The sequence below is a fragment of the Aythya ferina genome, assembly GCF_964211825.1.
Source record: "Aythya ferina genome assembly, chromosome: 11".
In the NCBI taxonomy this organism is placed as follows: Eukaryota; Metazoa; Chordata; class Aves; order Anseriformes; family Anatidae; genus Aythya; species Aythya ferina.
Window position 1 is genome coordinate 17417536 of NC_140307.1, and position 25089 is coordinate 17442624.

At 35.6% G+C, this 25089-nt stretch overlaps 1 protein-coding gene and 1 long non-coding RNA gene across 4 annotated transcripts in view; one reads left to right on the forward strand and one right to left on the reverse strand.

Annotated features, from left to right (window-relative positions):
- MYO1E (myosin IE) overlaps positions 1-25089 on the forward strand; it is a 92110-nt gene that overhangs the window by 46499 nt on the left and 20522 nt on the right. For all 3 annotated transcript variants that reach the window (XM_084532861.1, XM_084532862.1, XM_084532863.1), the window contains 14 exons: positions 4398-4485; positions 5805-5894; positions 6938-7069; positions 8192-8326; positions 9395-9527; positions 11643-11839; positions 12860-12940; positions 13301-13387; positions 14603-14689; positions 15351-15518; positions 16245-16330; positions 16920-17001; positions 18164-18270; positions 21997-22095. In XM_084532861.1, coding sequence (XP_084388987.1) covers positions 4398-4485; positions 5805-5894; positions 6938-7069; positions 8192-8326; positions 9395-9527; positions 11643-11839; positions 12860-12940; positions 13301-13387; positions 14603-14689; positions 15351-15518; positions 16245-16330; positions 16920-17001; positions 18164-18270; positions 21997-22095 — 1572 coding nt within the window. The remainder of the gene's footprint in view (positions 1-4397; positions 4486-5804; positions 5895-6937; positions 7070-8191; positions 8327-9394; positions 9528-11642; positions 11840-12859; positions 12941-13300; positions 13388-14602; positions 14690-15350; positions 15519-16244; positions 16331-16919; positions 17002-18163; positions 18271-21996; positions 22096-25089) is intronic.
- LOC311443036 lies at positions 2552-25081 on the reverse strand. The gene is made up of 3 exons (XR_014697037.1): positions 23611-25081; positions 12365-12473; positions 2552-4698 (listed from the first exon to the last, which is right to left on the reverse strand). It is a non-coding gene; the product is annotated as an uncharacterized lncRNA (long non-coding RNA).

The window sequence follows — 25089 nt, forward strand, 5'->3', positions numbered from 1 at the left end:
ATACAGTTCCAGTTGTTTGTCTTCAGCTCCACAGAAGCCTGTGGAATGTAAGGAGCTTCATATGAACCTTTGCATTTCAGTGAACCATAACTTTTTCCATAAAAATTGATCCTGTGGGAAATGAGTGATGATGGCAATGCAATGAGGTGCTGATTTGCTTCTCTTCTTCGTCAACCAGTCTAAAGTTGGATTGGCTTCACTGAAAATCCCTGATGGAACAAAAGAAACAGAGAAAGCTAGTACAGAAACAAGTCCATTGTTTTTCTATTTTTCCCCCTCCTGAAGATATCAGTCAACATTTTCAAATAAAGGTTTGCAAAGAGGGAAGGGACAAAATCATGCGTAGAGTGGGCTGGTTCTCAGTCATGTCTGGCCTATGGTGCACGTGGAGACAAAACAATGATGGGGGTGGGGTTGCTGCACAGCTCTGTCTTTCCACAGCATGGGGTTTGGGCACCTGTAGCATCCACCTCCAGACCTGGGAGGGGTCATGCATTCAAACAGTGGGCACCAGAGGTAGGTTTCCAGGCAGGTGAAGGAAGGTCCCAGCAGCATCCCCATGTGGTCGGGACCCTATCTGTATGTGGGGACCACTCAACCTTTTCAGAGGACATTTTGTTCCAGGATTCTAACTAATGCGTTTGGACACTGGTGGGAGAAGTTCCTCCTCTTCAAAAAGCAACTGAATTAACTAGGAAGGCAGATCCAAAAGAACATAGAGTTCTCTGAAAGGCTGCATTGATACTAACCAAAAATATTTTTTTTTACATGATAATACTAAAGAAAAAAAGAAAATCCTCACTGACCAACCATTCCAGGGACAGGAAAGACTATTTCATTAGTGGAATAATTGCAGTATATATGTGTATGCTTTAAGAAAATTATATGTACACGTCTAATTATAGCTGAGGAGCCATGGGTTATTTTGAATGGCTGTTAACAGTGTAAACAATGAAGGGCTGGATTCTGGCTGGGCTGAATGCAGGTGCAGAGTGTGTGCTATGGTGGGAGGAGGGAGCAGCACCTGCAAGCTTCTTCCCTAGTTCAGTATGCACCAGGCAGAATTACAAAGGAAGATTGCTCATACAAGTAATGGAGTTATGCTGGAGTTGGGTTTCTTACTGAGTTTATGTTGCACTGACGCGTGATACTTAATTGAAGCCTCTACTGAACCAAACGGATAAATCTGTGTCTGCTACAGCAGACTGTTCATATTTCTTCCTCACTAGAAATGGCAGCCCTTCCAAATGAGCAACAATGAGTTGTCTAATCAAGATTTTAATTAAGAAGGATTGTCTGTTGTGGCTTTTAATTCCTTCTGGACTATCACTGTCCTTTAGTTAAGAGAGTGGAGGTTATGATAAGTATTTTTCTATTGTGTAGCTATAAATATTTCCTCAGATTATTCTGAAGGTTTTACCTATCTGTAAAATTGAGGACTTTATTTTCCATTTCATTCTGTGATTTCTGCCAGGAGATATAGCAAACAACTATCTGTCTGTCTTAAGCCTACCAAGTTAAAAATTTAATACAAGATTTCTAGTCAGTTTTTGTGCCTCAGACTTCCAGAAGACTCAAATGTCCGATAGTTCTAAAACGTCTACACAGAATCTCACTGGAAATAAGGCTGAACTTTTATGAGGAAGTGGTAGAAATGCAAGTCTAATGTAGTAAGAAAAGTTAGGTAATAACTCTCTGTTTCAGAGGGGAAAATAAATCACTGCTGTTATGCTGCTGAGGTCTCTGAACATCACTGGAAAAAGTAAATTTTGTATTTCAGCAAACTGAAAGCTTATTCAAACATGACAGAATATTTTACATATGTGGTGTTCTTTGCTGGTAGAGCCAAGTGTTCTTTATAAAAATTTATTATTAGAATTTCCACCTTGTCTTGATTATGTAGATAACTAGTATTGTTTTATAGCCAGGGCGACAATATGAAATGTCACTCAGCAAATTAATTTTAGAGAGAAGAATAAAGCTCTGTATTGGATCTTGCTTCTATACTAATCACTGGATTATATTTCCTCTGGGAAGGAAGGAAGGAAGGAAGGAAGGAAGGAAGGAACTGAAAACTTGCCCTGTGTTATTCTGATTTCAGCTAAGTGTTAATTGACTTTGCTGAACGTAATGTAACTTTTCTGAAATTGCAAATAGTGCTAGAAAAACAATACAATGCCTTTCAGTGTGTTCTTTTTTGTTTAGTGATACATGTAGAGGCTATATAATGATTTATTTTTAGGAAGAAAGGTTTCTAAGAAAATTGTACCATAATACGCTTCTTACTTTAAGCCATTCTCGTTACTTTTTCAACCTTTAAAAACCACTGTACTTCCAACATACCAGTAGTACGTAATTGGCAGAGTACCAGTGCTTTGCTGGGGGTAAGGCACCATCTCATCAGATAAAATTACTTCAGTTCATAAAGAATGTATCATGCTGTTCAACTGTATTTAATTGGAGCTATTTACTGGTCTCTGATCAATAAACTTATAAAACTGAGGAAAAGTGTAAGCATACATAAATCTACAGCAAACTCTGAAAGGCAGTCTTTTGGCCAAAATCATTTAATATAAAGGATAACTTATACTGGAACAGAGACGTAACAATAAAATGGAATTATATTCCTCCATATTGATGTCCAGGACAGACACTATGGAATGGGTAATGTAAACCATACTTAATTTGAACAAAGAGAAGGATAATGTATGCATCAAATAAAAACTTAAGTAAATGTATTACATTTTTACTGCTTGTTAAATAACATCTGATCTTATTTATTCAGTGTTTGACCCCAGATCCTTGTCTGTATTCAGTTGAAAAATGCATATATAAATTCAAGAATATGTTTTGGGGTAGATTGGTTTCTCTGTCCTGTTCTGCAATAAGATAAACAAATTACTGTGAGCAAATTTTGGTTTGACAAAATACTTTTTTCTAAAACATCTTTAAATACTGCTGATACAGACTTCCAAATATGGTTTGCTATCTAACAAACTCAGTCTGTTCCTGTGAATGTCATAGATACCAATAATACAGGCTTTCTTCTCCTTGATATTTAGGAAAAGATGACTTAATAACAGAAGTCATGATCCATACTTGATCAAGAAGTATTTTTTCACCTTTTTAAGTATCCTGTTTGATCTGTAAAACTGCAGTCAGGAGAAGACAAACACATGAATTTATTTCTGACCCAAAACAAAACAAAACCTCCTTTCAGTATTTCTGTACCTTTTGGAAGCTTTGGGAAGCCTTTTTAGAATTAAGCTTTTGTAAATGTCTCCATTAGTCACGCTGATAAGGAGCTAAGAGTTGACATTCTCAGCAAGTCCTCTTCCTGTGCAGGACATGCTGATGTTTCTCTCGCAAACATAGCTAAAATTTGTGCAGGAAAAGATGTGCAGTTGATCCACATCCAGGAACAAGTAGGCGCAGGATAGAAGAGTCAACATTCATAGAAATTACTCAGGAGCCTAAAGATGATACAGGTTTTCATACAAGAAAAAACAACAACAACAAAAACAAACATTTCAGATGTCTTTATGACATTGAACAGACATCCTTATGTTTTTCTTTGTATTCCTATACAAGTCAAGGTCAGGGTAAATTCATTAAGGACAAAGCTAATTTGCAGCAAGATTTATGTAAGGCTGGAGAAATTCTGTTGAAATGAGATTAGCTTTAAGGTATGAAATAAACCGTTGAGGTTGGATTGCATGAAGTATCAATCTCCTTTCCATCTTAAGAAACTCTTAATAATCAGAATAAAACAAATCTGATGTAAACTGTATTCACCATTGAAGTGAAATATTCAAACAGAAGGAAGGAATTATTAAAGCTAGTATGGAATATTAAGATTTCTTGTACCCTGTGTCAAGAGGCATAGGAACCGGAAGGTGGTTCTTCCGTCATTCCGGATGTGATTAATAATGTCTCATTATTTCATTCAGGAACGCCTAAAACAAAAGAAGTAGGCATCTGGCATGCCACTTAGGGCTTGGACTTTCAAATGAGTTTTTGTGTTGAGATCTGAAATCCCATTAAATTTAAATGGGATTAAGCACTTGTGCTCTTTTGAGCATCTTGATTTAAGTATATTTATTTTGCAATTTACGTTATATTCTGACTTTGAAATCTCAGAGATTCTGGAACCCATGCAGGGTGATTTAATCAGAATTATTTATTCATAAAAATATACAAGCAACCATGCTACAACACTGTATCACAGCCTGTGTTACCAACTTACCTGATATAAAACACTTATTATTTATTATTATTCATTATTATGGTATTGTTATTCAATATTAAGATACTTGTACAAGATAAACCATAAGTTACTCCGTTCTTAGAGTTATTTAAAAACTAACAGGTACATTTTTGTGTTCCTTTTTTCATAGCGGGGAAAGTGGTGCTGGGAAGACTGTGGCTGCTAAATATATTATGAGCTATGTCTCCAAAATTTCAGGAGGTGGCCCTAAAGTACAGGTGAGTTGATTTAGGGCAATACTGAAGCATAAGCATAGTCTGAAGATTGAGTTCAGAGGTAGAATGGCAAAGGTCTGTCTTGGCAGATGCTGGCAGCCAGTAGGCACTTCACTGCAGAAGCTTGTGAGCAGCTGTAAGTATATACAAGTCCTCAACAGCAGAGAGTCAGCTGAAGAGAATACTGAACTGCTTGCTTGCAGGTCTCTAGGCCACCTGTGTGAGGAGAAAATCCACAAAACCAGAATGATCTCTGTTAAGTGTTTTTTTTTTAGCTCTCACGCTAAATTATACCTACAAGTGTGTGTGTGTGTATATATATATATTATATATATATATATATATATGTTTAGTTAAGGTGGTGTAAAACTTTAATTATCATTCTTAACCTTGTTAAGCAATCTTCTATTAGTAGGTGTGATTTTTTTTTTTCTCCTGGACTGGTATTGCATTGAAAACTGAACTGGCTTTTCATGTTTGTATTACTTCCGTTCCGTCTCTGATTTGTAGGCATGCATTAGAGAGCCAACAGCAGGAACATCATCTTGTTTTATCAGGTTATCTAATCAAAAGTATAGTATCTGAAAGCTATCTGAAATAACAAATAGTTCCTTTTCTTAATAACTGTATTACCAACATCTGCTCTATCTACAGAAGAAGCCCATGAAGTAAAGCCAGTTGTCTTGAGCAATTTCACTTGAAATAAAATTCAATTTTATTTATACAGCTCAGCATGCATTAAGTTTCTTCTGAAACTAATAGCTAGACCATAATTCCAACTCCTAGGATAGATACAGAAACAATAGTAACAGACTGTATGGCTGTCTAAGATAGCTAGGTAGCAGCATCACTGGTCCTCAGACAGGTTACTTAAGTACTTGGAGAAGCCTACATTTCACGTTCTGACTTCATATGTTGTGGTTGCAGACCCTCAAAGTGATCTAAGTGATTATGTGGAGGAAGGAAATTGCTTAAAAACAAGAAGATGAAAGAAAAAACACAAGAAAACCATATCAATTTATTGGCTCTGTTGTTTTGCCCAACAGTGAACAGAAGGACTAGTTGTTTGCAGCCTCAGGCATTTTGTTCAGTTTTCTAAGATTTTCTTCAGAAAATAAGAAGCTTCAAAAACATGAAAGCTCTGAAAAAAGATTGCATCCAAGAGGATATTTTCCAGATATGGTCTTTATTACTTTTTTATACATAATTTAGATGTCATGGTTTCCTTGAAAAACTCTTAAGAACTTAAAACAAGCAAACAAAAGACTGTTAAAAAAAATCTATTTCTGAATCTCTGTTTCTTTTGTTTCCTCAAATTTTAGCATGTGAAAGATATAATTCTACAGTCCAACCCTTTACTAGAGGCCTTTGGGAATGCAAAAACTGTACGGAACAATAACTCCAGCAGATTTGTAAGTCCATCTCCCTTAGAGATTTCCTTCATGCTTCCAACTTCTACAGTGTTATTATTCAGGAGTTTAATATAAAATTGTTTATATTGTTTATGATAGAAGATATATCAGGATAAAATGAATAAAATAGAAGATATATCAGGATAAAATAAAATATAAATAAAATTATTTATATTATTAATTACTCAGGAGTGTAATATGAAATAAATACAAATGAAAGAAAACTATATCAAATATAGACTGTGTTTTCAAACAAAGTATATGTTGAGAGGCCTCTTTAATTCTGTATAGACTGTACATTTGTTACTCTTGCAATATGTACTGGTCAAAATTTATAAAATTCTCAGTCTGTAAGCAAATTACAGCAACAAAACATCCAGGTTAGTAAAATATATGCAATAATATATATATATATATTTATAGTACATAAAAGCATCCTTAGAGTTATTTGATGAGAATTAAATACCTCTATTAGTATGTACAGAAAGCAGGAATTATTTTCGTTGTGTCATTATAAAATACTTAAGGTACTGTTGTGAAATAACTACTAACATACTGTAGGTTCTGTTTTTAAAAGTTACACATAGGCTTTACAAATTTGCTATTTGTTCCTAAGCCAACATGAGTGTTAGTACGATTAATGTTTCCCTGAAAAGACAAAATAATTGCTTTACCTTGCTTCCAAGCAGAACACTGCGTTTGCCATTGGCCATGAATCTGTTAAATTTACTTTCAGTACAGGTGGGCATTACGGTTTCCTTTATGCTAAGCAAGAGTCTCAGCAATGAAAAAGAAGCCCCTCGCTTCCTCTCTACCTTTGCGTTACTGCATGACGTATTATCCCTAGTCTAGCACTGTATAAATGAAGAAAGAAGGAAAGATATGTGATAGTTCAAGATTCTTAGCTCTGGTAAATCTTGAGGTAGCTGAGTCACAATATCGATGATAATTAAATACGCTACTAACCTTCCTTGAGATATAGTACAAGTAGTGCATTATTTACTATTTACTAATCATTCAACAACTTTAATTATTTATTGCAGGGGAAATACTTTGAAATCCAGTTTAGCCCAGGTGGAGAGCCAGATGGAGGAAAAATCTCCAATTTCCTACTGGAAAAATCTCGAGTTGTAATGAGGAATCCTGGAGAGAGGAGTTTTCACATTTTTTACCAGGTCAGAAGCCTACAGCTCTTTTATGAGTTATTTTAAATAACTTGTACCTGTTATTCCTTTTGATTGAAAAGTCATTCTCAACCCAATGAGATTATTGAACACGTTTTCAAAAAGATAATCTCGATATCATTGAGAAACTTCATAGCATCTTAAGGCACCATGTGACAGACCTGTCTAGCTGCCTTTCAACTCTAAAAGGAAAGTACTTCAATATTTCAGAGGCCCAACCTGGAAATTCGGTGTGATCTCCCATATGGAAAAATGCAACAGAATATAATAGAAAATGAGAACTTTCAAACAAATTTCTTTTTAAACTGGCTTATATAATTTCACCTTCTGCTTTGGAATTCCGTAGCACTGCTGTGAAAGAGAGATTTAATTCTATTTTGTGGGACACTTAGGATTATATCAGTATGGTGAATTCTCCAAAAATCCTCTCAATTTATGTTACAAAAGACTTTTCTAGCCTTCGCTGGTCCTTTATTTAAGAGTTTCTTATCTGCTTAAGTGCTGCTGACCAAGCTCTACAAAACTATAGTAAAGACAGTACATTGTAAGTGACTGTCAACAGCATCACATAAAGTTGAAGTGTTGTGAGGATGGAAAGCTGAGTTGGAGCTGGAATTGCTCCAGGAACTGTGTATTTTCCTTGTCTGAGGCATATGAACAGTTTGCGGTGTCCTGCGAATTTTCCTCTGTGTCTAGGAGAAGCTTTTTGATGCAGGCAGTTCGAAGACTGTATAAGGTTTTGACTACTCCGTGCTGAGATCAGTTTGTTCATTCCTTCCTATTGCAGCTGTATGTCTGCACAACTGTGCCTGCCTTTCAGTAAGTATGGAAAATATGTTGCTCCTGAGGATTTAGGTAAAACATTGAAGACTGGAAAAACAGCTTTGCCTAATCTTTGAGATAAAGATAATAGAAGACATTTACTAAACCATTTATGAGAGGGGGAATGAATATCTGGTCGTTCACTTAGCGAAAAATTAGGAAGGTTACAAACTTTGCACAGTATTACCCTTCTTTCCTAATAATTTCAGACTCAGTCCTGTTTCTGACCAGCTTCATCTGTGCTGAAGGTTGTTATATAATGCCTAATAATATTGGGATTTTATTTTGTAGCTGATCGAAGGGGCATCTTCAGAACAAAAAAGCAGTCTTGGCATTACCACCATGGATTACTATTACTACCTGAGTCTATCTGGGTCCTACAAAGTAGATGACATCAATGACAAATCTGATTTCCAAGAAACACTGGTGGGTTTTTGATGCTGATTTTTGTAGTGGTGCATGTATGTTCACTTCACTGTGAAGGTGTTTTGTGAAGGAAGGTGTTTTTTTTTCCATTCGTCTTTTCTCATAAGGGTGAAAGTTTTGAAATTTGTGCACAGATAAATTGTACGTTTAGAATCTGGAGTATAAAACGTGAGATGCAAACACACTGAGGAATTTCCATTAGAAGAAAATACAAAAGAGCACCCTTTTAGCTGAATTTTTGGTGGTGCCTTATCTTCTGTTCCTATTTAAAACATCACAACTGAAAGGCTGGATAAAGGGACCTAGAAAGCATAGATTAGAAATCTTCACCCAATATTGTTGTCAGTTCATTGTGTAACATTTATGGAGGTCACATCAACTTCCTGATTTCCTGTTATTGGAAAATCACTACTTAAAATAAGCATATTAACATGTCTTCTTATTTCTATTTGTAGCACACTTAAAAATGCATTCCAAAAAAAAAAAATTGTTACTTCTACATTCTAGCTAATTGGGTATTTTGGAAAAAGAGTAAGTTGAAAAGACATTTTGTAAGTTGTCATGGACTCTAGACTGACTCTAAAACACAACGTTGTGCTGAGTCACTTTCTAATAAGTAGCTGAAATAGCCTAAACCAGACAGACTGTGCTACTGTAATGTTGAGAGTCATCCATTACCTCTTCACAATTGTTAGTCTCAGTAGAAAAACTATGCATAGAAGGAACGAAATCATTGTCTCTTAGGTTCGTTGTTCCCCATTTTGCAGTAAACAATTTATTTTCAGTGTGACACTCAAGGGCAGGTGCTTGTTCAGCACTACATTTTTTCCAGAATTTATTTTGCTAACGCATCTTCTAAATGGTGTAGATGTTTCTGTATATAATTATTAAAAATCAAAAATGCTCAGGTAGGATATCTAGTGCTTTTGGATAATTCAGGCTGTAATGTAATTTGGATGTGTTAAGTATTTAAGCTCTTCATAAACTGAAATTTTTAAAATAAAAAATTTAAAAGGACTTTTATGGTGAAAGTAATTGAACAGACTTGTTGACTTTTTTTTCTTCCAGCATGCAATGAGTGTGATTGGGATCTTTGCAGAAGAGCAGGCATTGGTACTACAAATAGTGGCTGGAATACTTCATTTGGGAAACATCAGCTTCAAAGAAGTTGGCAACTATGCAGGAGTGGAAAGTGAAGAGTGTAAGTACCTCTGGAAACTGTTACAGAATTAGCAGTGGGCTGAAACCCAGATGGCATGAGCTGAACTGCCATCTTGAGCTTCTTATCCAAACACAGTGCATCATTTCTTTTAGTGTGAGGCTGTTAATTTAGGTTTTTCCAAAAACAATAATGGTACTGAGGCCCCTGTTCTGTCTAGTACAATGCCATTGACTTTAACAGAAATGTAATTTTGAATTTAGGAAATCTTTTTCCAGCCTTTAAGCATGAAATAATTGAAATTGTGAGAACGTCTTTCAAGCAAACTTAAATGTATTCTCCATTCAGTGCATCAACAGTCATTCATAAAATTAAAAAAAAAAAAAAGTTCCTTAATGGTTTGTCTGACATCATCCTCACATGGAAGCAGCTACCAACTTGTAGAGTATCTCTAGTCTCAGGTACACAGTTAGTGCTTGGGCATACATGCACACATCCAACAGAGTAGCCTTGAAAATGCATTGAAGATCAGAATTTACATACTACAAGTGTTATCTTCCTTGTCTCAAATTTCTCATTCCATGCTTCGTTATCAGATACATCTACCCTGGAAATATTTCTTTATTAGTAATGTAATGACCTGGCATCCTTGAGCTCTTGCTGCTATTTTATATCGGATGGTGTTGAGGCACTGGAACAAGTTCCCCAGAGAACTGTGAGTGCCCCATTTCTGCATGTGCTCAAGGCCAGACTGGATGGGGCTTTGAGCAACCTGATCTAGGGGGACGCATCCCTTCCTGTAGCAGAGGGTTGGAACCAAATGATCTTTAAGGTCCCTTCCAACCCAAACCAGTCTATGATTCTGCATTAAGAGTGTAGAGTTATATTGTGTTTGGTTCTGCTTCCCTTACACTAAATCATCAGCACAGTGAAGGAGGAGTTTTTGAGGTGGCTCTTATCATTATACTTTCCTCATAAATTCTTACAGTAATATTGGCTAAATATTTATTCTGGAATCTTTACAGTATATGTGAGCATATTTGGTCTATACTTCCCTACAGTCTCTTGCCTTTTAAAATACATGATGTTTAACCTTTTCATGTTCTCAGTGAGTTATCAGAGATGCTGCTATAGACTCAACTTTGGATAGTTCCTTGGTTACTAGTACCCTTGGGTAAATTTAAACAGTTTCCTGATTGTAATCAGAAAGCTGTCAGTTATTAACAGTTCTAAAAATACTGTTGGATTAATGTAGTAAAGGGTTTAAAGAAGCCAGATCATGCTGTCATATTACAGATGTGTAAAGCTCAAATGGCCGCTGTCCTAGTGATTATTTTACATCTTCCTCACACCAGTAGAGCAGATCTGAAAGTAATGGAACATGAATGAAACATTGTTAGAGGATTATGTGGTTTAGTGGAAGCACAACAGTAACTCCAAGAGACCTACCCTTGGGAGCTATTTCCATATGCTCTTAAGCAATTTCTTTTTTCCCATTCCTTAAGGTGTGTGACACCTGCAGCTAACATCTGCTCTATGTGCTAAAATGCAAATACTGGACTTGTGGCTGCTTATTGCACAGATGTGTATTTTTCTGCTCTGCTTTTATACAATGGGAACCAGAATTTTCCCTGTAGTTTCAGAATAAGGGTTAAAAAACAAATAAATGGAAGGGAATTTAAGATTTTTTGCAATATTCTTAGAAAGGGAAAGGATTTTAGGAAGCAATAGTACTCTTTTCTTATTATACTTTATACGTTTCATGTATTTACACATTTTTTTTCAATTGCTTCAGTTTTATTTAATATGTGAGCTTTGTGTTTTCCTCCCATCTCCTCCAGCCACTCCATCAACCACATAGTTCAAAACTATGGCTTAAGACAGTTCGAAGGACTGAAGGTACAGAAATAGATGACTACTTTACTTTGAGGTGGTTTACCTTAATTAAAATCCACGTACTCAAGGACCTGAACATTTCCTTGAGGAGCTTAGAGGAATTTTTAAGAAATAAATGCCTATTTATTTTTTTAAAGCTGCATGCCCCATGAGGTTTATTACTGCTGTTTGTTACTAGTGATACAACTATTTTTTTTTTCTTTTATTCTGCACTGGTTTAGCGTATAAGTCATAATCTAGCAACCTTGATTTTTCTTACAGTTTTGGCTTTCCCTGCTTTCCTCCTGGGAATTAACCAGGACCGCCTAAAGGAAAAACTGACCAGCAGACAGATGGACAGCAAGTGGGGAGGCAAATCTGAGTCCATTAATGTAACACTAAACGTGGAACAAGCTTGCTACACCAGGGATGCACTGGCCAAGGCCCTTCATGCCCGTGTTTTTGATTACTTGGTGGATGTAAGTTGTATTTGCTTGATTCTATTGAAATATTGATACAGTGGGAATGTTCCTTGCAGAGCTTTTTTTTTTTTTTTTTTTCACCTGGTATGTGTTCCTTTGCCTAAGCTTTAGCAGCAGCACTGAGCAGTGCAGTGGGAACACAACCACATACAGGGCACTGATTATATGAGAAATGCTACACTTCCTTTGAAGCAAATGAGCTGTGCTTTCAGCACTGTATTTGTTCAGTCTCTTGCCACAACTGACCTGTGTGATGTTCTGACATCTCCTTTCTGTCACCATCCATACTTCTCTGAAATCAGTCTTATTTTTCTCCTACAGAATTGAACATTTTCAAATGAGCAGAATAAATAGGTTATGTTACTTGTCCCCTGTTCTCTTACCCTACTTTCCTGCAGAGAATCTCCTTCAGCATCCTGATACTGTGGCATTTGAGCAAATGCTCAAACTGCACTTTCCATGCTGCAGTGCTTTCTATTCAGGATGACGCTGTAGGCTGAATTGGCAGGGGATAAACCTTACCTTTGGCCACAGATGTTAGCTAGATTAAATGAAGTCTGCTCATCTGCTCTGTGTTGGCACTGCTAGTATCTCAGAAGCCTTCCTGTTCATGACAGTTCTGAAATTCCTGCTATATGAAATAGGGGAATACAGAAATTAGTGAAAAAAATCATGTTACTATCTGCAAAACACATCAAATATCAGACTTAAAGCTGGTCTGTTTTTTTGTTCATTCTTTTTTTCTTCAACTGCACTGAGCCAGTTACTCCAAAGGAGAGATTTTTACAAACAGAAAATCCAAAGGCTCACTGACTTGGAAAACAGGGTAGTATACTGTTAATTTCCTAGATATTAATAACACTTTATTAAAAAGTAAAGTACCCTATTAAATACATATGTATTCCATTCCAATATGTTATTTCTGAAGAAACACTGTATTTATATAAAGATTTATGAATATACAATTTAAATATTTTAAGCTTCACTTTGTTTTATGTTTTTTGTTTGTTTTATTAGTCCATTAATAAGGCTATGGAGAAGGACCATGAAGAGTATAATATTGGTGTCCTCGATATTTATGGCTTTGAAATATTCCAGGTGAGACGATGCAACATTCAGCATTTGAGCTGATTTGACCTGACAGTTTTTTGTTATTAGAAGGGAAAAAATCTAACAGGAAAAAAAAAGTTTGGGGGCAGAATAGAAGCCAAAAAAAGACAGTTTCTTGGACATTAAGTTCTTGCTGCTAATGTCTCGCTTAGTAAACACAAAATATTGAAGAAAATTCAAAGAAACTAGGTCATTGATCCTAAAACAAAGATCTGAGATTACACACAACGCCTATAAAATTAGAAACCTATCCATCATTGACAATATTTCTATGAAGCTTCTCCTACTATTACCAACATAAGAACTAAGAATTACTGCATGAGAATAACTTTGTTTCTTTTTCTGTAGAAAAATGGCTTTGAGCAGTTCTGTATCAACTTCGTTAATGAAAAACTGCAGCAGATTTTTATTGAACTGACACTGAAAGCAGAACAGGTAACCAGACATTATTTTTGACTTCACAGAATGAGCTATCATTTTCTCAGTTGGTAGAAAAAGTGAGGTTTCATCATCTGTTAACAATAAAATTTGCCTTGTTAAGCAAGAAACAAAAAAAAACAAAACAAAACAAAACAAAATAAAATCTTTGCTGTTGGCTAACCCTAAAAATGTAAACCAAGCGAGTCCGTCATACTGTGTACTAATGCAGTCATATGACTGCCTAGACTTGCTGCGTACTCTGACTCACTGACAGGAATGGAAAACTGCAGTTCTATTCCATCCCTGTGCTTTCATTGGACATGACAGAGTAAAATGGGAATACTTTTCTTAGTTTCCTCCACACCCATTCCCCTCTCCGTTTCTTTTTTTTTTTTTTTTTAATGTATACAAAATAGATCCCCGTGGCAAATGCGCAAATATTCTGTGTATTTGCATTTCTCTGCTCACAGTCTCACTGAAAAACCCCTCTTTATGTGAAGGGAGCTTCTGCATGGGAGGGCAGACATAATGCAGCTGAGACAGTAATTGTGTACAGTATGAGCTCAGGCCTGGCACCGACTTCAGGACAGTGTTTTCGAGAATGTGCATACACAATTGCCTTTGTATAAAAGAAACTGATCAATGCAATTGAGCACACAAATAACCTTGTAAGTGTCTAGCTAAATTCATATGTATGCAACTGAGTGAATCAGTTTAATCAAATTTCAGCATGATTTTTATTCCAGTCTCTGTCCTTATGGTCATAGTAATTGTATACAGAAATAAAAAGTAGAGCTGTCTCCATTTTATGTCCATTTCTGAATGTGTTATTTTGAGGGCCTGATTTTTGATATGCCTGTCATAAACTTATTTTGTAAAATACTTTAGAACATGGATGCTTAATTGCATTGTCAAGATAAAGCTCATTTTGTTGCTATTTGCAAAGGACTTTGACAATAAATGCACTGGCAAAATACTCCTGCTGGTCTTAGTGACTACTCAATAGCTATGAGAGACAAAAGAATGTGCAGAGAGCACAGAGAAGGATCCTAATTCTGCTCTTAGGTGTAGAGAGCTGGTTTTAACCATCATATGGGTCATTCCTCTTCTTTACCCAGAAACAGAGTTGACAGGTTTTTCTAAGCATAGAGTATATATGTAGTATATTGTAGATCTGCTGCTAGAGCTGTGGTGCATGGGAATATTTGCATTTTTCCTCTTACTTAACAGGAAGAATATGTGCAAGAAGGAATCAGATGGACTCCAATAGATTATTTTAACAACAAAATAGTGTGTGACCTGATAGAGAACAAAGTGGTAAGTAATTGGCATAAACAGATGGAAAAAAAAAAAAAAAAAAAGAAAAAAAGAACTGTCTCTAAAATATTTGGGCAACTGCTTTGCTGTCAAGAACATTCATGAGAAAAATGCAAATACTGTTGTTCAGTAACTGAGTCATACTAAGCCTATATATAAATCTTACATAAGGTATCTTATAAGATCTTACAAGAGCTCTAAGATATGTTATTTAAGATATTGGCCAAAAAGAGAACCATAAGATAGTATGTTTGATAAACATGATTGAAAAATTCACTGGTTGGAAATTACTTTATCCACCTAAATTTGTCATCAATTTCATGACATATGCTCCTGTATACATTAGGTAATTTTTGGTAATATACATAGGTATTTTTTGGTGGAATGAGAAAGAAGATTACTTTGCAAAGTTTTCTAAAAAGTTCTTAACAGGCATAATTTCCGACTCTGTCACTAGCATTACATGGACTTGTATCTCTCGTTAAACTGTTTACATGCTAGTGTACAAATTAACCTTTACTATGAACTGTATAGATTGATGGAGATTTCTTCCTGCTGTGACTTTGCTCTCTTGTTTTTGTACTAAAGAATTTTCTTTTGGGGGTAGGCATTGAGCTTTTTTTTCTTTTCCTCACTTTGTTGTTTTCCTCAAATGCATTAGAATCCCCCTGGAATTATGAGCATTTTAGATGATGTATGCGCCACAATGCATGCAGTGGGAGAAGGAGCTGACCAAACACTGCTGCAAAAACTCCAGATGCAGATTGGGACTCATGAACATTTCAACAGCTGGAACCAAGGATTTATCATTCATCATTATGCTGGAAAGGTAGTATGGAAAATCATCACTGAATTCCGCATAATGCACTTATAAGGAAAAAGAACAGTCATGAAGGGAAGGGGGAAGTATTACCTCTAGAGGGCTATTCTGATTTTAAATAGGCATATTATCTCAGGAGACAGTGCCATCCTTTCTCAACGCATGGAACTTAAAACACACATGCCCTGACATAGGTCCCTTACTTAGGATAGATGTCTGGGCCTTGCTGCTGTCAACTGTTTTAAAAAAATCTAGTATTAAATGTAATAAATACCTCAATCTTCATTGTCAGTTATAATAGCAGTAGGTTTAAAGCATTCAGGCATAAAAATGATCCTTAATGTACTAGTCAAATTAGAAATATATACAGATCCTATATACAGTTACTTGGGCATATTTCTCAGACTATTCATGATTTCCTGCTGTTGTATTGAATAACAGTAAACCCTTATTGTGCTAAATATTTTTATTCTATAAAGTATTGAAATCACACGCATTATATTCTATTCACCAGTTTCATTTTTCTTCTTTGAGTTCAAGTATATGGATTAAATTCCTTTGTTGTGAAAGAGTTAACTAATATATGCAGGAATTTTTTAATCCCTATACTGCCTTTAAGTAATACTAGACTAACCACAAAGTTCAGATCAGCTACTGATGAGGACAGGATATAAATTTTCTGTAATTATTGGGTTCTCAACTTACCACAAACAATCAATTTCCACCTTGGCCCAGGTATCTTATGATATGGATGGATTCTGCGAGAGAAATCGGGATGTTCTTTTCATGGACTTGATTGAACTCATGCAGAGCAGTGATTTGTACGTAAGCAAAACTTGCTTAAAGCTAGGAATAATGTGCTAGTTCAGATGGATGCAGAGGGCCTGACTACTACTTTGCAACATGTCAACTGATTTGCATAAAAATGGAAATGAACCATCACAGAAAAACAGCATCGCTTGCATTGTACTCAGTCTTCATTTTCTGCAAATCTCAGTAATTATGTAAGGTACCAAAGTGTCAGAATTAGGTAGTATATTGATAAATGTTTTTTTGACCTCAAAGCAGGCCATCACTGATTTGGCATTATCTCAGAACAGGAACTATTTTAACATAAACGTTTTTTTATTTATTTTAACTAACTGAGGCTTTTTAGGAAGTGCTTTTTGCTTTGAGTCTTGAAATCTGTTATCATGTGTCTTTACAAGGCTCACTAAAATACTGAGGGATCTCTGTGAGGAATGAAGCTCTTGGAAAATAGTAATCTTAAAATAGATTTGATACAACTCTGGGTTAACATAAATAGCTCTTTATATTCTACTCAAATATCAACTTTAACAGCATATTCCTTGACGTTCCAGCATTTAATTGTCTTTCTATTCCAACGCTATTTTGTTTATTCTTTTCTAGGCCTTTTATAAAGGCTTTGTTTCCTGAAAATCTTCAAGCAGACAAGAAGGGTCGCCCTACCACTGCAGGCAGTAAAATCAAAGTATGACTAATTTTTTGTTATATTATTGTGTCTTTGTGCAAGTTTAAAAAAAAAAAAATAGTAGTCTTTGCTTGTTTTTATTATCCAGATATTTTTGAAGATAGACAGTGGAGTGTTCTGACTGCAAAGCAATGCGTTGTTTCAGCTGTTAGAATCATGTTTTGCCCAGCATCACTGTTCATTAAACCTTTTGTTCATCTGCATTCTACAGCAGTGAATTTTCCAAATGAGCAATTGATGGTAGTGATAATACTACTTGCATGTGCATAGTGAATGAGCCCCTTTACTCAGCCACTTGATATCCTACAAATAACTACAGATAACTAGTCTCTTTATAGTGCAGAAATGCAGCAGAGCCTGACCCTACACCCACTGAAGTTAACAGAAGTCTATCTATTGACCATAGTGTGGGCTGAATAAAGCAACAAGTGTTAGAAGGCGTCTCTTTTTTTTTTTGAGACTGGTTGTAAAATACATGCTTAGATGATATACTTACTTGAAGACTTTGGAAATCAATATTTTTTCAGTGTCTTTCCTTATATTTTACCCTGACGGTTAAGCTCACCTAACACATTCCCCATGATATGCATTCCCCACTTCCTGTTTTTATATAGTAGTTTAAATATATTACATGGTTGGAGATAATAGTGCCTTCTGTTTACTGAAAATGTTTTCCTGAGGTGAGAGACTTGTGGAAGGTGTTGAGTTTCTAAGTGGATGTGTTTATACATCTTTTACATACATATTCATAGACACCAACATGGGTAAGTTTTAAATAATAAGAATAAAATTATTTGAGTGAGCAAAAGTGATTTGCAAAAACACAGGAACAAAGAGCAGAAAAATTTCCAGTAATATAAAGATAATAGCATCCTTTCCTTAATTTTGGATGTTTGTAGTATTAAGAGGTGGTTTTTGTTTTGTTTTGGTTTTACTTTCTCCCTCTCACCTTACACATACATGCACGTACATGACTTTTTCTGTACATTGTTTCCGGGCTAGAAGTGCAGGTCTGCTACTGCTATATATTATCCCAAGACAGTTCTGGAGAAAAGGACCAAACCCAAATGGATCATCAGTAGATGTTTGATGTTTTTACAACTCTCTCAGAGGATTTACTCTCTTTAGGTCAGATCTTATTATTTTTTCCTTGATTTTACAGAAACAAGCAAATGATCTTGTTGGCACCCTGATGAAGTGTACACCCCATTACATTCGCTGCATCAAACCAAATGAAACAAAGAAACCTCGAGACTGGGAGGAGAGCAGGTATGTGCATAAGCAGCCAAAAAAAAAGCCACCAAAAAAATCATGATCTTTAATCCTGTAACCTACAGACAATAAATAGGGCACATGATCTAAATCAGCAGTTAGTAGATGAAGTTCTTAGTTGTTTTTTTCATATCAGTTAGAGATGATCAAAATTCGCAGAATATGTAGCAGTAAAACTATAAGTATATTAAAGACTTTGTTTTCCATGTGGAATTTGCACACCAAATGCATTATACATCAATTCTAACTTTTGCTCTGTGCTTTGAAAACAGCTTCTATTAGATAGCTGAAAGCCAACAAGACATTTGTATTTGCTGTCATGTATCAAACAAGAAAAACAGAAAAAAAGTGTCTATAGCAAAGAAATATAGGTTTCATGTTTTTTTTTTTATTTTCCAACATTTAAGTTTCATTAGCCAGCTCTTTAAAGAGAAATAACTAGAATATCATTCATACAGACATTGAATAGATGCCTAAATCATTAATTAGGTTTATTGCATCTGTTTTAAGTCACCTTTAACCATGTGGCACTTTTTAACATCTTCATAATATCTAAAAAAAAAAAAGATACATTTCTTTCTTGCACTGAGGTCAAGTACGGTATTTAACATTTTTAATTATATACCAAGTACTTCTGGTATTGGTAGAAGTGCTGATAATAGCAATTAGTTATTTTTGTCACAGTGAAACGATTTGTGAAGTCTGATAAAGAATATTCTTGACCACATCAACAGCATGCCAGAATTCACTTCCTGCTTATTTGGCACACAGACTAGCACAATTACATGCAGATGTAGAGCACTTACAGAAGCCACAATCATGACTGCCCCTTGAAAGTGTCATTTAGGTCTTGGCAGTAAACGATAGACCCTCTTTCTCTAGCTTTTCCCACCTTTTAAAAATCCTACTATGCAGCACTTAATTTCTCACCCACACTGGGACCAAAGGAGGAAAGTTATTCTAGTGAAAGTATGTCTAAAAGTTGTAGCAAAGCAAAAAATACAAATTGGGGGCACTTTAAAAATCAATCATTTACATATTGGAAAACAGGCCTATTATTGTGGGAAGTGTTGCTAGGAAACCAATGAAACGAAACAAAACAAAAAACTAATCCTGACAAAAGGCCAGCTTTCAGGAAGCCCATTTTGGAATAAAAGTGGGTAAGATTTCTCCCCCCTCCCAACAGGGATGGTATTTAGCAAATGCAGCAACTGGTGACACTAAGATAAATGAAATACAGATGACTGTATAGTATCAAACTCAACTACAAATAGAATTAGTTCTTAGGATGGTAATCCTTCATCCCTGTTTGCAAATACTAACATTCTTTCCCTTTTCAAACCATTTCTCATATATTCTGACATCGTATTGTATACATATGCTGTAACATTTAGTGAAATTTGCAGGAAAAATAAATGTAATTATATGCATATATCAACTCAAAACTTCAGCTTGTTTAATTTTGTCATTTCATGATTTTACCATGAGAAAGTTCTGCTGAGGGAAACAAAAATGCAACTGAGTATGTGTTATTTTTCTGAATGTTGCAGTAGTGTTTTTGGTTTTCTTTTGTGATCATTCAGTCTTGTATCACACACATGCTGCCATACTTAAAAATATGATGGGAACAGTATATTTAATCTGCTTATTAGTAGCATATTACTAGACAGCGGAAGTGTTATCAAGTAAGGAGAAACTTCACAAAAGCCCATCCTCATGCTCATACAACCCATGTCACTTCAGCCTTCTACAGCTGTTGAATAATTTCAGATTGTTTTGTACTTTAAGATAGACCTCGTATAATACCTAAACCTTGTATAATACCTTAGTTATTCAAAAAATTGGGGTGTTCCTTGAAATGTGTTTTTGTTCAGATCCTGGCACAGCCACTTGGACGTGTATTCAAAATTGCTGCATTAGCTGAATTCCCAGACCCTGACCTGCTTGAGGTTGATGCCTGGAGGGAGTTCAGTGTGCCTTTTCTCAGAAAGAAAAAGAAAAAAAGAAAAATGTCTCAAATTCTGTGTTGCTGGACACTAATACTGGCAGGACAGTAAGAAAAAGGGAGTAATACTGTTGCTGCAGTGCATTATTCCAGATGTGAACAGGAAGGAAAAGCTATAAACAGGAAAATGTATTTTTGTCTATCAATTTTCTACTGTTACTGTACCAGAATTTTTGGAGTAGGTTCAAAACATACTTTATTCCTTGAACACAGCAAGTTAAGATGTGCAGTTTTTTTATTATAAGATAAAAGAGCAGCGTCTCTCTGTAATAAAATACCTCTAAAAAGAAATAACCACAGGGCTTCTGTTATTTGTAGCATGGGATTTCAGTTTTTTTCCCCTTATACTGAGTCATGTGAAAAGAATGTCTCTACCAAAAAAAAAAACAAAAAACAAGTGATGAAATTTATATTGAAATTTAGCATTTCAAAATACCTAAAGAAATAATACCAAATTAACCTAGAGGGTTTTCAAGATTTGAAATATCTTGATTCATAAAATTGGTGAAACGGTACTTTAAAAAGGATTAAAATTAAATGGTTCCTTACAGACTCACTTTTTTTTTTTTTTTTTTTTAATAATATGAAGAATTTTTATATACTGTTCATTAAGTTTACAGGACTAAAATTTTAACTTACTTCTGACTGAAAGCTAAAGCTTGCATAATTTGCCCTATAAAAAAAAAACAACAGAGCCCCTGGAACACCACATTTCAGAATTAAAAGCTGACATTGCTTCTTTCAACCACATGACTTAGATGAGAAAAGTAAAGAAATGCAAAGGAAAACAGCACAAATTGTACATTGTTAGCAAAGTTAACTGAAATTCTTCAAATCAAATCTCCAAGCATTAAAAAGCAGACTAGTAGGATATGTAAGAAAGAACTTAAAATATGTTCCACAGCTCCAGAGACAGGAAAAGGTGCCAAAAGATTTATGGGGAAATACTTGTTCCTTGTTTAGAACCTGAAAGAGTTTTGCATGAGGGAAATGTAATGGTGTTGGGATAACAATGTTTCAGCTTGTGTGTACAGCAGAATCACCCCACAGCCATTAATTAACACTTTCATCTGGACTAGTACCAGCTCAGTTTTTGTTTAGAATTAAAGTATGCCATGAGCAAACTTACCAGGCACGCTTCTGCAAGTCTTATGCCTATCCTCAGATCCTCCCTTTGCAATATGGTAAAGTCAAGAACAGTGCTAGCTTTTCACGAATATATTGCCCAAGGTCTCCTATTTCTGATTCTGTGTGTGCTGGAAGTTCGGAATCTGGGCCTTTTCCCTCTCCTCAGATGCAGTTCTTCTCCAGAACAGCCAAAAATGAGCTGTGTGCAACTGTCAATGTTTGAGCTATATAAACATAGGTGAAAACTACAATAAAAGAATGCAATTTCCCACTGCCTGGAATATCAGCTATGTGATTGTGTAGGTAGTTATTTGGCTTTTTATGGGTAACATTAGTGAAGAAATCTATACATGAATTAGGAGGTAGGTAGGTAGGCTACAATAGGGAATGCTACAGTAAATTTCCTGCATATATTTCAGTAATGTAGACTACCTGTGCTGAGTATTTGCTCTGCCATGCAGTGTGCCTGGTAATATGCAAGAATAAATAGATTCATATATGAATTTTATTATTTCATATGTGCATGAATTTTACAAGTAGTCTTCTTTACTTCTAAAAATAACAGATTTTAAATCTTGTTTTGTCAACAGGGTAAAACATCAAGTGGAATATTTAGGTCTTAAAGAAAATATTCGAGTACGAAGAGCTGGCTATGCCTACAGGCGGGTTTTCAAGAAGTTTTTGCAGAGGTAGGATAATACTAATTTTGAAATATTACAGTACAATTGTTTACATGATGAGGAAAAAAAGAAGTTGCAATTTTTAAGCACTTCTCATGTCCCACATTTCCTTTCTCCTATTTACCTTTATCTAGGCTATGCAGAGATTTAAATGTATCTTAAAGACTGTCTATTGTTGTCTTTGAAAGTCTTTTCACTTTCCTGTAAACTTGCTGAAGAATTCAGTTTTTTTGTAGTCTTTTGAAAGGGTTGCTGAAAGTTAGAACTGAAGTCAAGAGAACTTAGAGTTAGGAGCTGTGTATTCTGGAATCTGAGGGTAGCTCTCCAACTGCTCTTTGCCAGTGACAGGATAGGCAAAGAAATATGTGCCTGCCATTCAGCCATTTCAGTGCAAATTCATACCGTAACGTGTGGACTCCATTTTCATTATGAAATAATTTTTAATCCTATTTTTTTCTTTATCTTCAAGCCCAGACATAATAAACATGAATGTGCTTCAGAGTATAAAACCTTATGTGAAGGCTACTGCTGAGACAGAATAACAGATAATAATGAGTATGAAATCTAGCCTAACAGTTGTCAAACACTGATTATGAGGGCTGTGTCTAGAAATCTGCCTGAGGTCTGCACAGAGGAAAGCCACATGGTGTTTCTGGAAGGTGAATAGATTTCTATACTTCATTTCATGTGCAGAGATCCACAAGAAGCTGAAACCATTCTCTGTGGAATTCATCCATTTGTTTCAAATCTGTTTTGTAAAATTTAACAATTTAAGAGTAAACCTTGTCCTGCAACCTTTCCATTCACAGTTCCTAATATGCAGAACAACCTGTTCTGACACGATGAGTCAGTGTGAGTAAAAGTGGGCTGAGGCATGGGATGGTCAGGAAATGCATGCTTGTACATTTGTTTTCATTGGGAGCTACTTGGCATCTTGATGTAAGAAGAGATTTTGGGGCTGAATAGACTTTTATGTACGAAATTTACATTTGCATGCAAAAAGCTGATGTCACTGAAAAGGCCTGTGTGTTTCAAAGCATAACCAATCTGAAAGCTGAACTCCATACTCAGAGATAGGACCTAACTCCATACTGTGAATCTGTAATAGATAATATTTTTGATCTTTTTTTTTTTCTTGGAATTGTTATACAGCATTTTAAGAACACAGTCGTGCTGAAGTCCCTCATAAGCCCAAATTACATTTAAAGTCACAGAACCTATATATACAGATACCAACACGACCAGTTTAATGAGAAGTATGCAGAAGTACATTGGAGGAAAGTGCTATTCATTCCTAAACAGCAGTGGACAATGATAGAATTGATGCACATAACATACTAAATTCCAGAATTGTGATATGCTCAGTTGGTACATGTTACAGTATAATATAGTTTTGTGTTTTTTTTCTTTTTTTTTTTTCTGCCCATTAGACTTGTAACAACTGTAAATTATGTGAAGCTAGTCCAAGTTTATGAAAAAGCAGTTCTAATCTTTTCTTATTCTGTACCTGAGAACTTTACTTACATTAAAAGATCTTCAGTCATATTTTTCCCAATGTCCTCCTTTATATAGCTTAGATGTAGGAAAGAATTTGTAACATGCTGAAATGTAGTGTCAAATTAAGTTTTGTGAGGGGTTGCACAACTTTGATTGCCTTTATTAACTTCAGCACCTTTATATTCAGACTCCATTATCCAACTAGATTGTTGGAGTTACATGATGAACCTGCAAAAGAGGCTGTTAAATAAGCTGGAAGTTAGTTTAACTTAGAACTCCTCCTTACTACTACACATCTATCTATCCCATAATACTGATAAGTAAATTATACTGTCTCTATACAGACTATATGTAATGGACATCTGTAACATAACAAAAGTAGCTCTTATGACATAACATCATGCTAGTGTCTGAGTATTTGTTAACTAACTTCAACAGGAGAGCAGTATAGACCCTTTGAATCTCACTGAATTTTGTTTGCCTTTTCTTTTCATGTACATGCTATTTAGAAGTATTGTGTTTTTTGTGATATGCTCCTTTTTAACTGTTTGTTATTTTTATGTGGTATTAAGTTGCATGACACTGTTTCTGCTTCTGGCTAGATAACAATTTAGATATGACACGATAGAGAAATGAACATTTCCTGAATAAAGTTTCTAACGACTTGTGTGATTTTGAGAAATTTTATTAGAAGCTGCCTAAATCTTCCTAAGAAACGTGAACTTGGGAATTACAACAAACTAAATTCCATACTCTATCAGTTTTTTCATTAATTTAATAGTTTCACTAATATAAGCATGGGAGTATTATGAGACAGAAAACTACTCACTGCTACCTATCAAAGACATGGTATTACAGCACTTCCCTGCCTCCTTTCCTAGCTGTTTGTGTGGTCAGTTGACGTCAATGTTCTCTCCAGATAGCACCAACATCACAGTATCTTCCCTCCTGTAGCAGGTGCCAAGCCAAAGGCTTTCTGGGATAAGGCCAAGACTGGCTCCTTGCTAAAGGCGGACCAGCTGTTGTTAACAGGTGTGTTAGGAGCACGAGCTGTCCGCTTGCTCATAAACACAATAGACCTTTGTAAGAATACGGAAGACAAAGGCTTGAGTGGGAAATTGACCCCATACTTGGGAAAAAAATCTAGCATATTAAGGATATGGAGGTACTTAAACTTGCACCGTAAGTCCTTGCTAGTAAATAATCTTGCTCTGGCTTTATGGAGAGCAGAGCAGAACTTTCTGTAATTAACCACTGCAGTTACCAAATAGTTAACTTAGGATCTGGAAATGGGAGACTCGTGGACAGTTGCCATTCTTGATGCAGCTGTTTTGTCTCGCTAAGCAAAAAACACCTTAATATTCTGCATCTTCCCATGCTCTGAGCTTCTGTAATTCCTACCAAGGTAGTCAGTATGCCCCCTGGGTAATAATACTAAGAATCAGTGGTATTCTGCTGCTGCTCTTTGCTGTTTTAACTTCTTTTCCTTCTTCTTTTCCTTGGTGG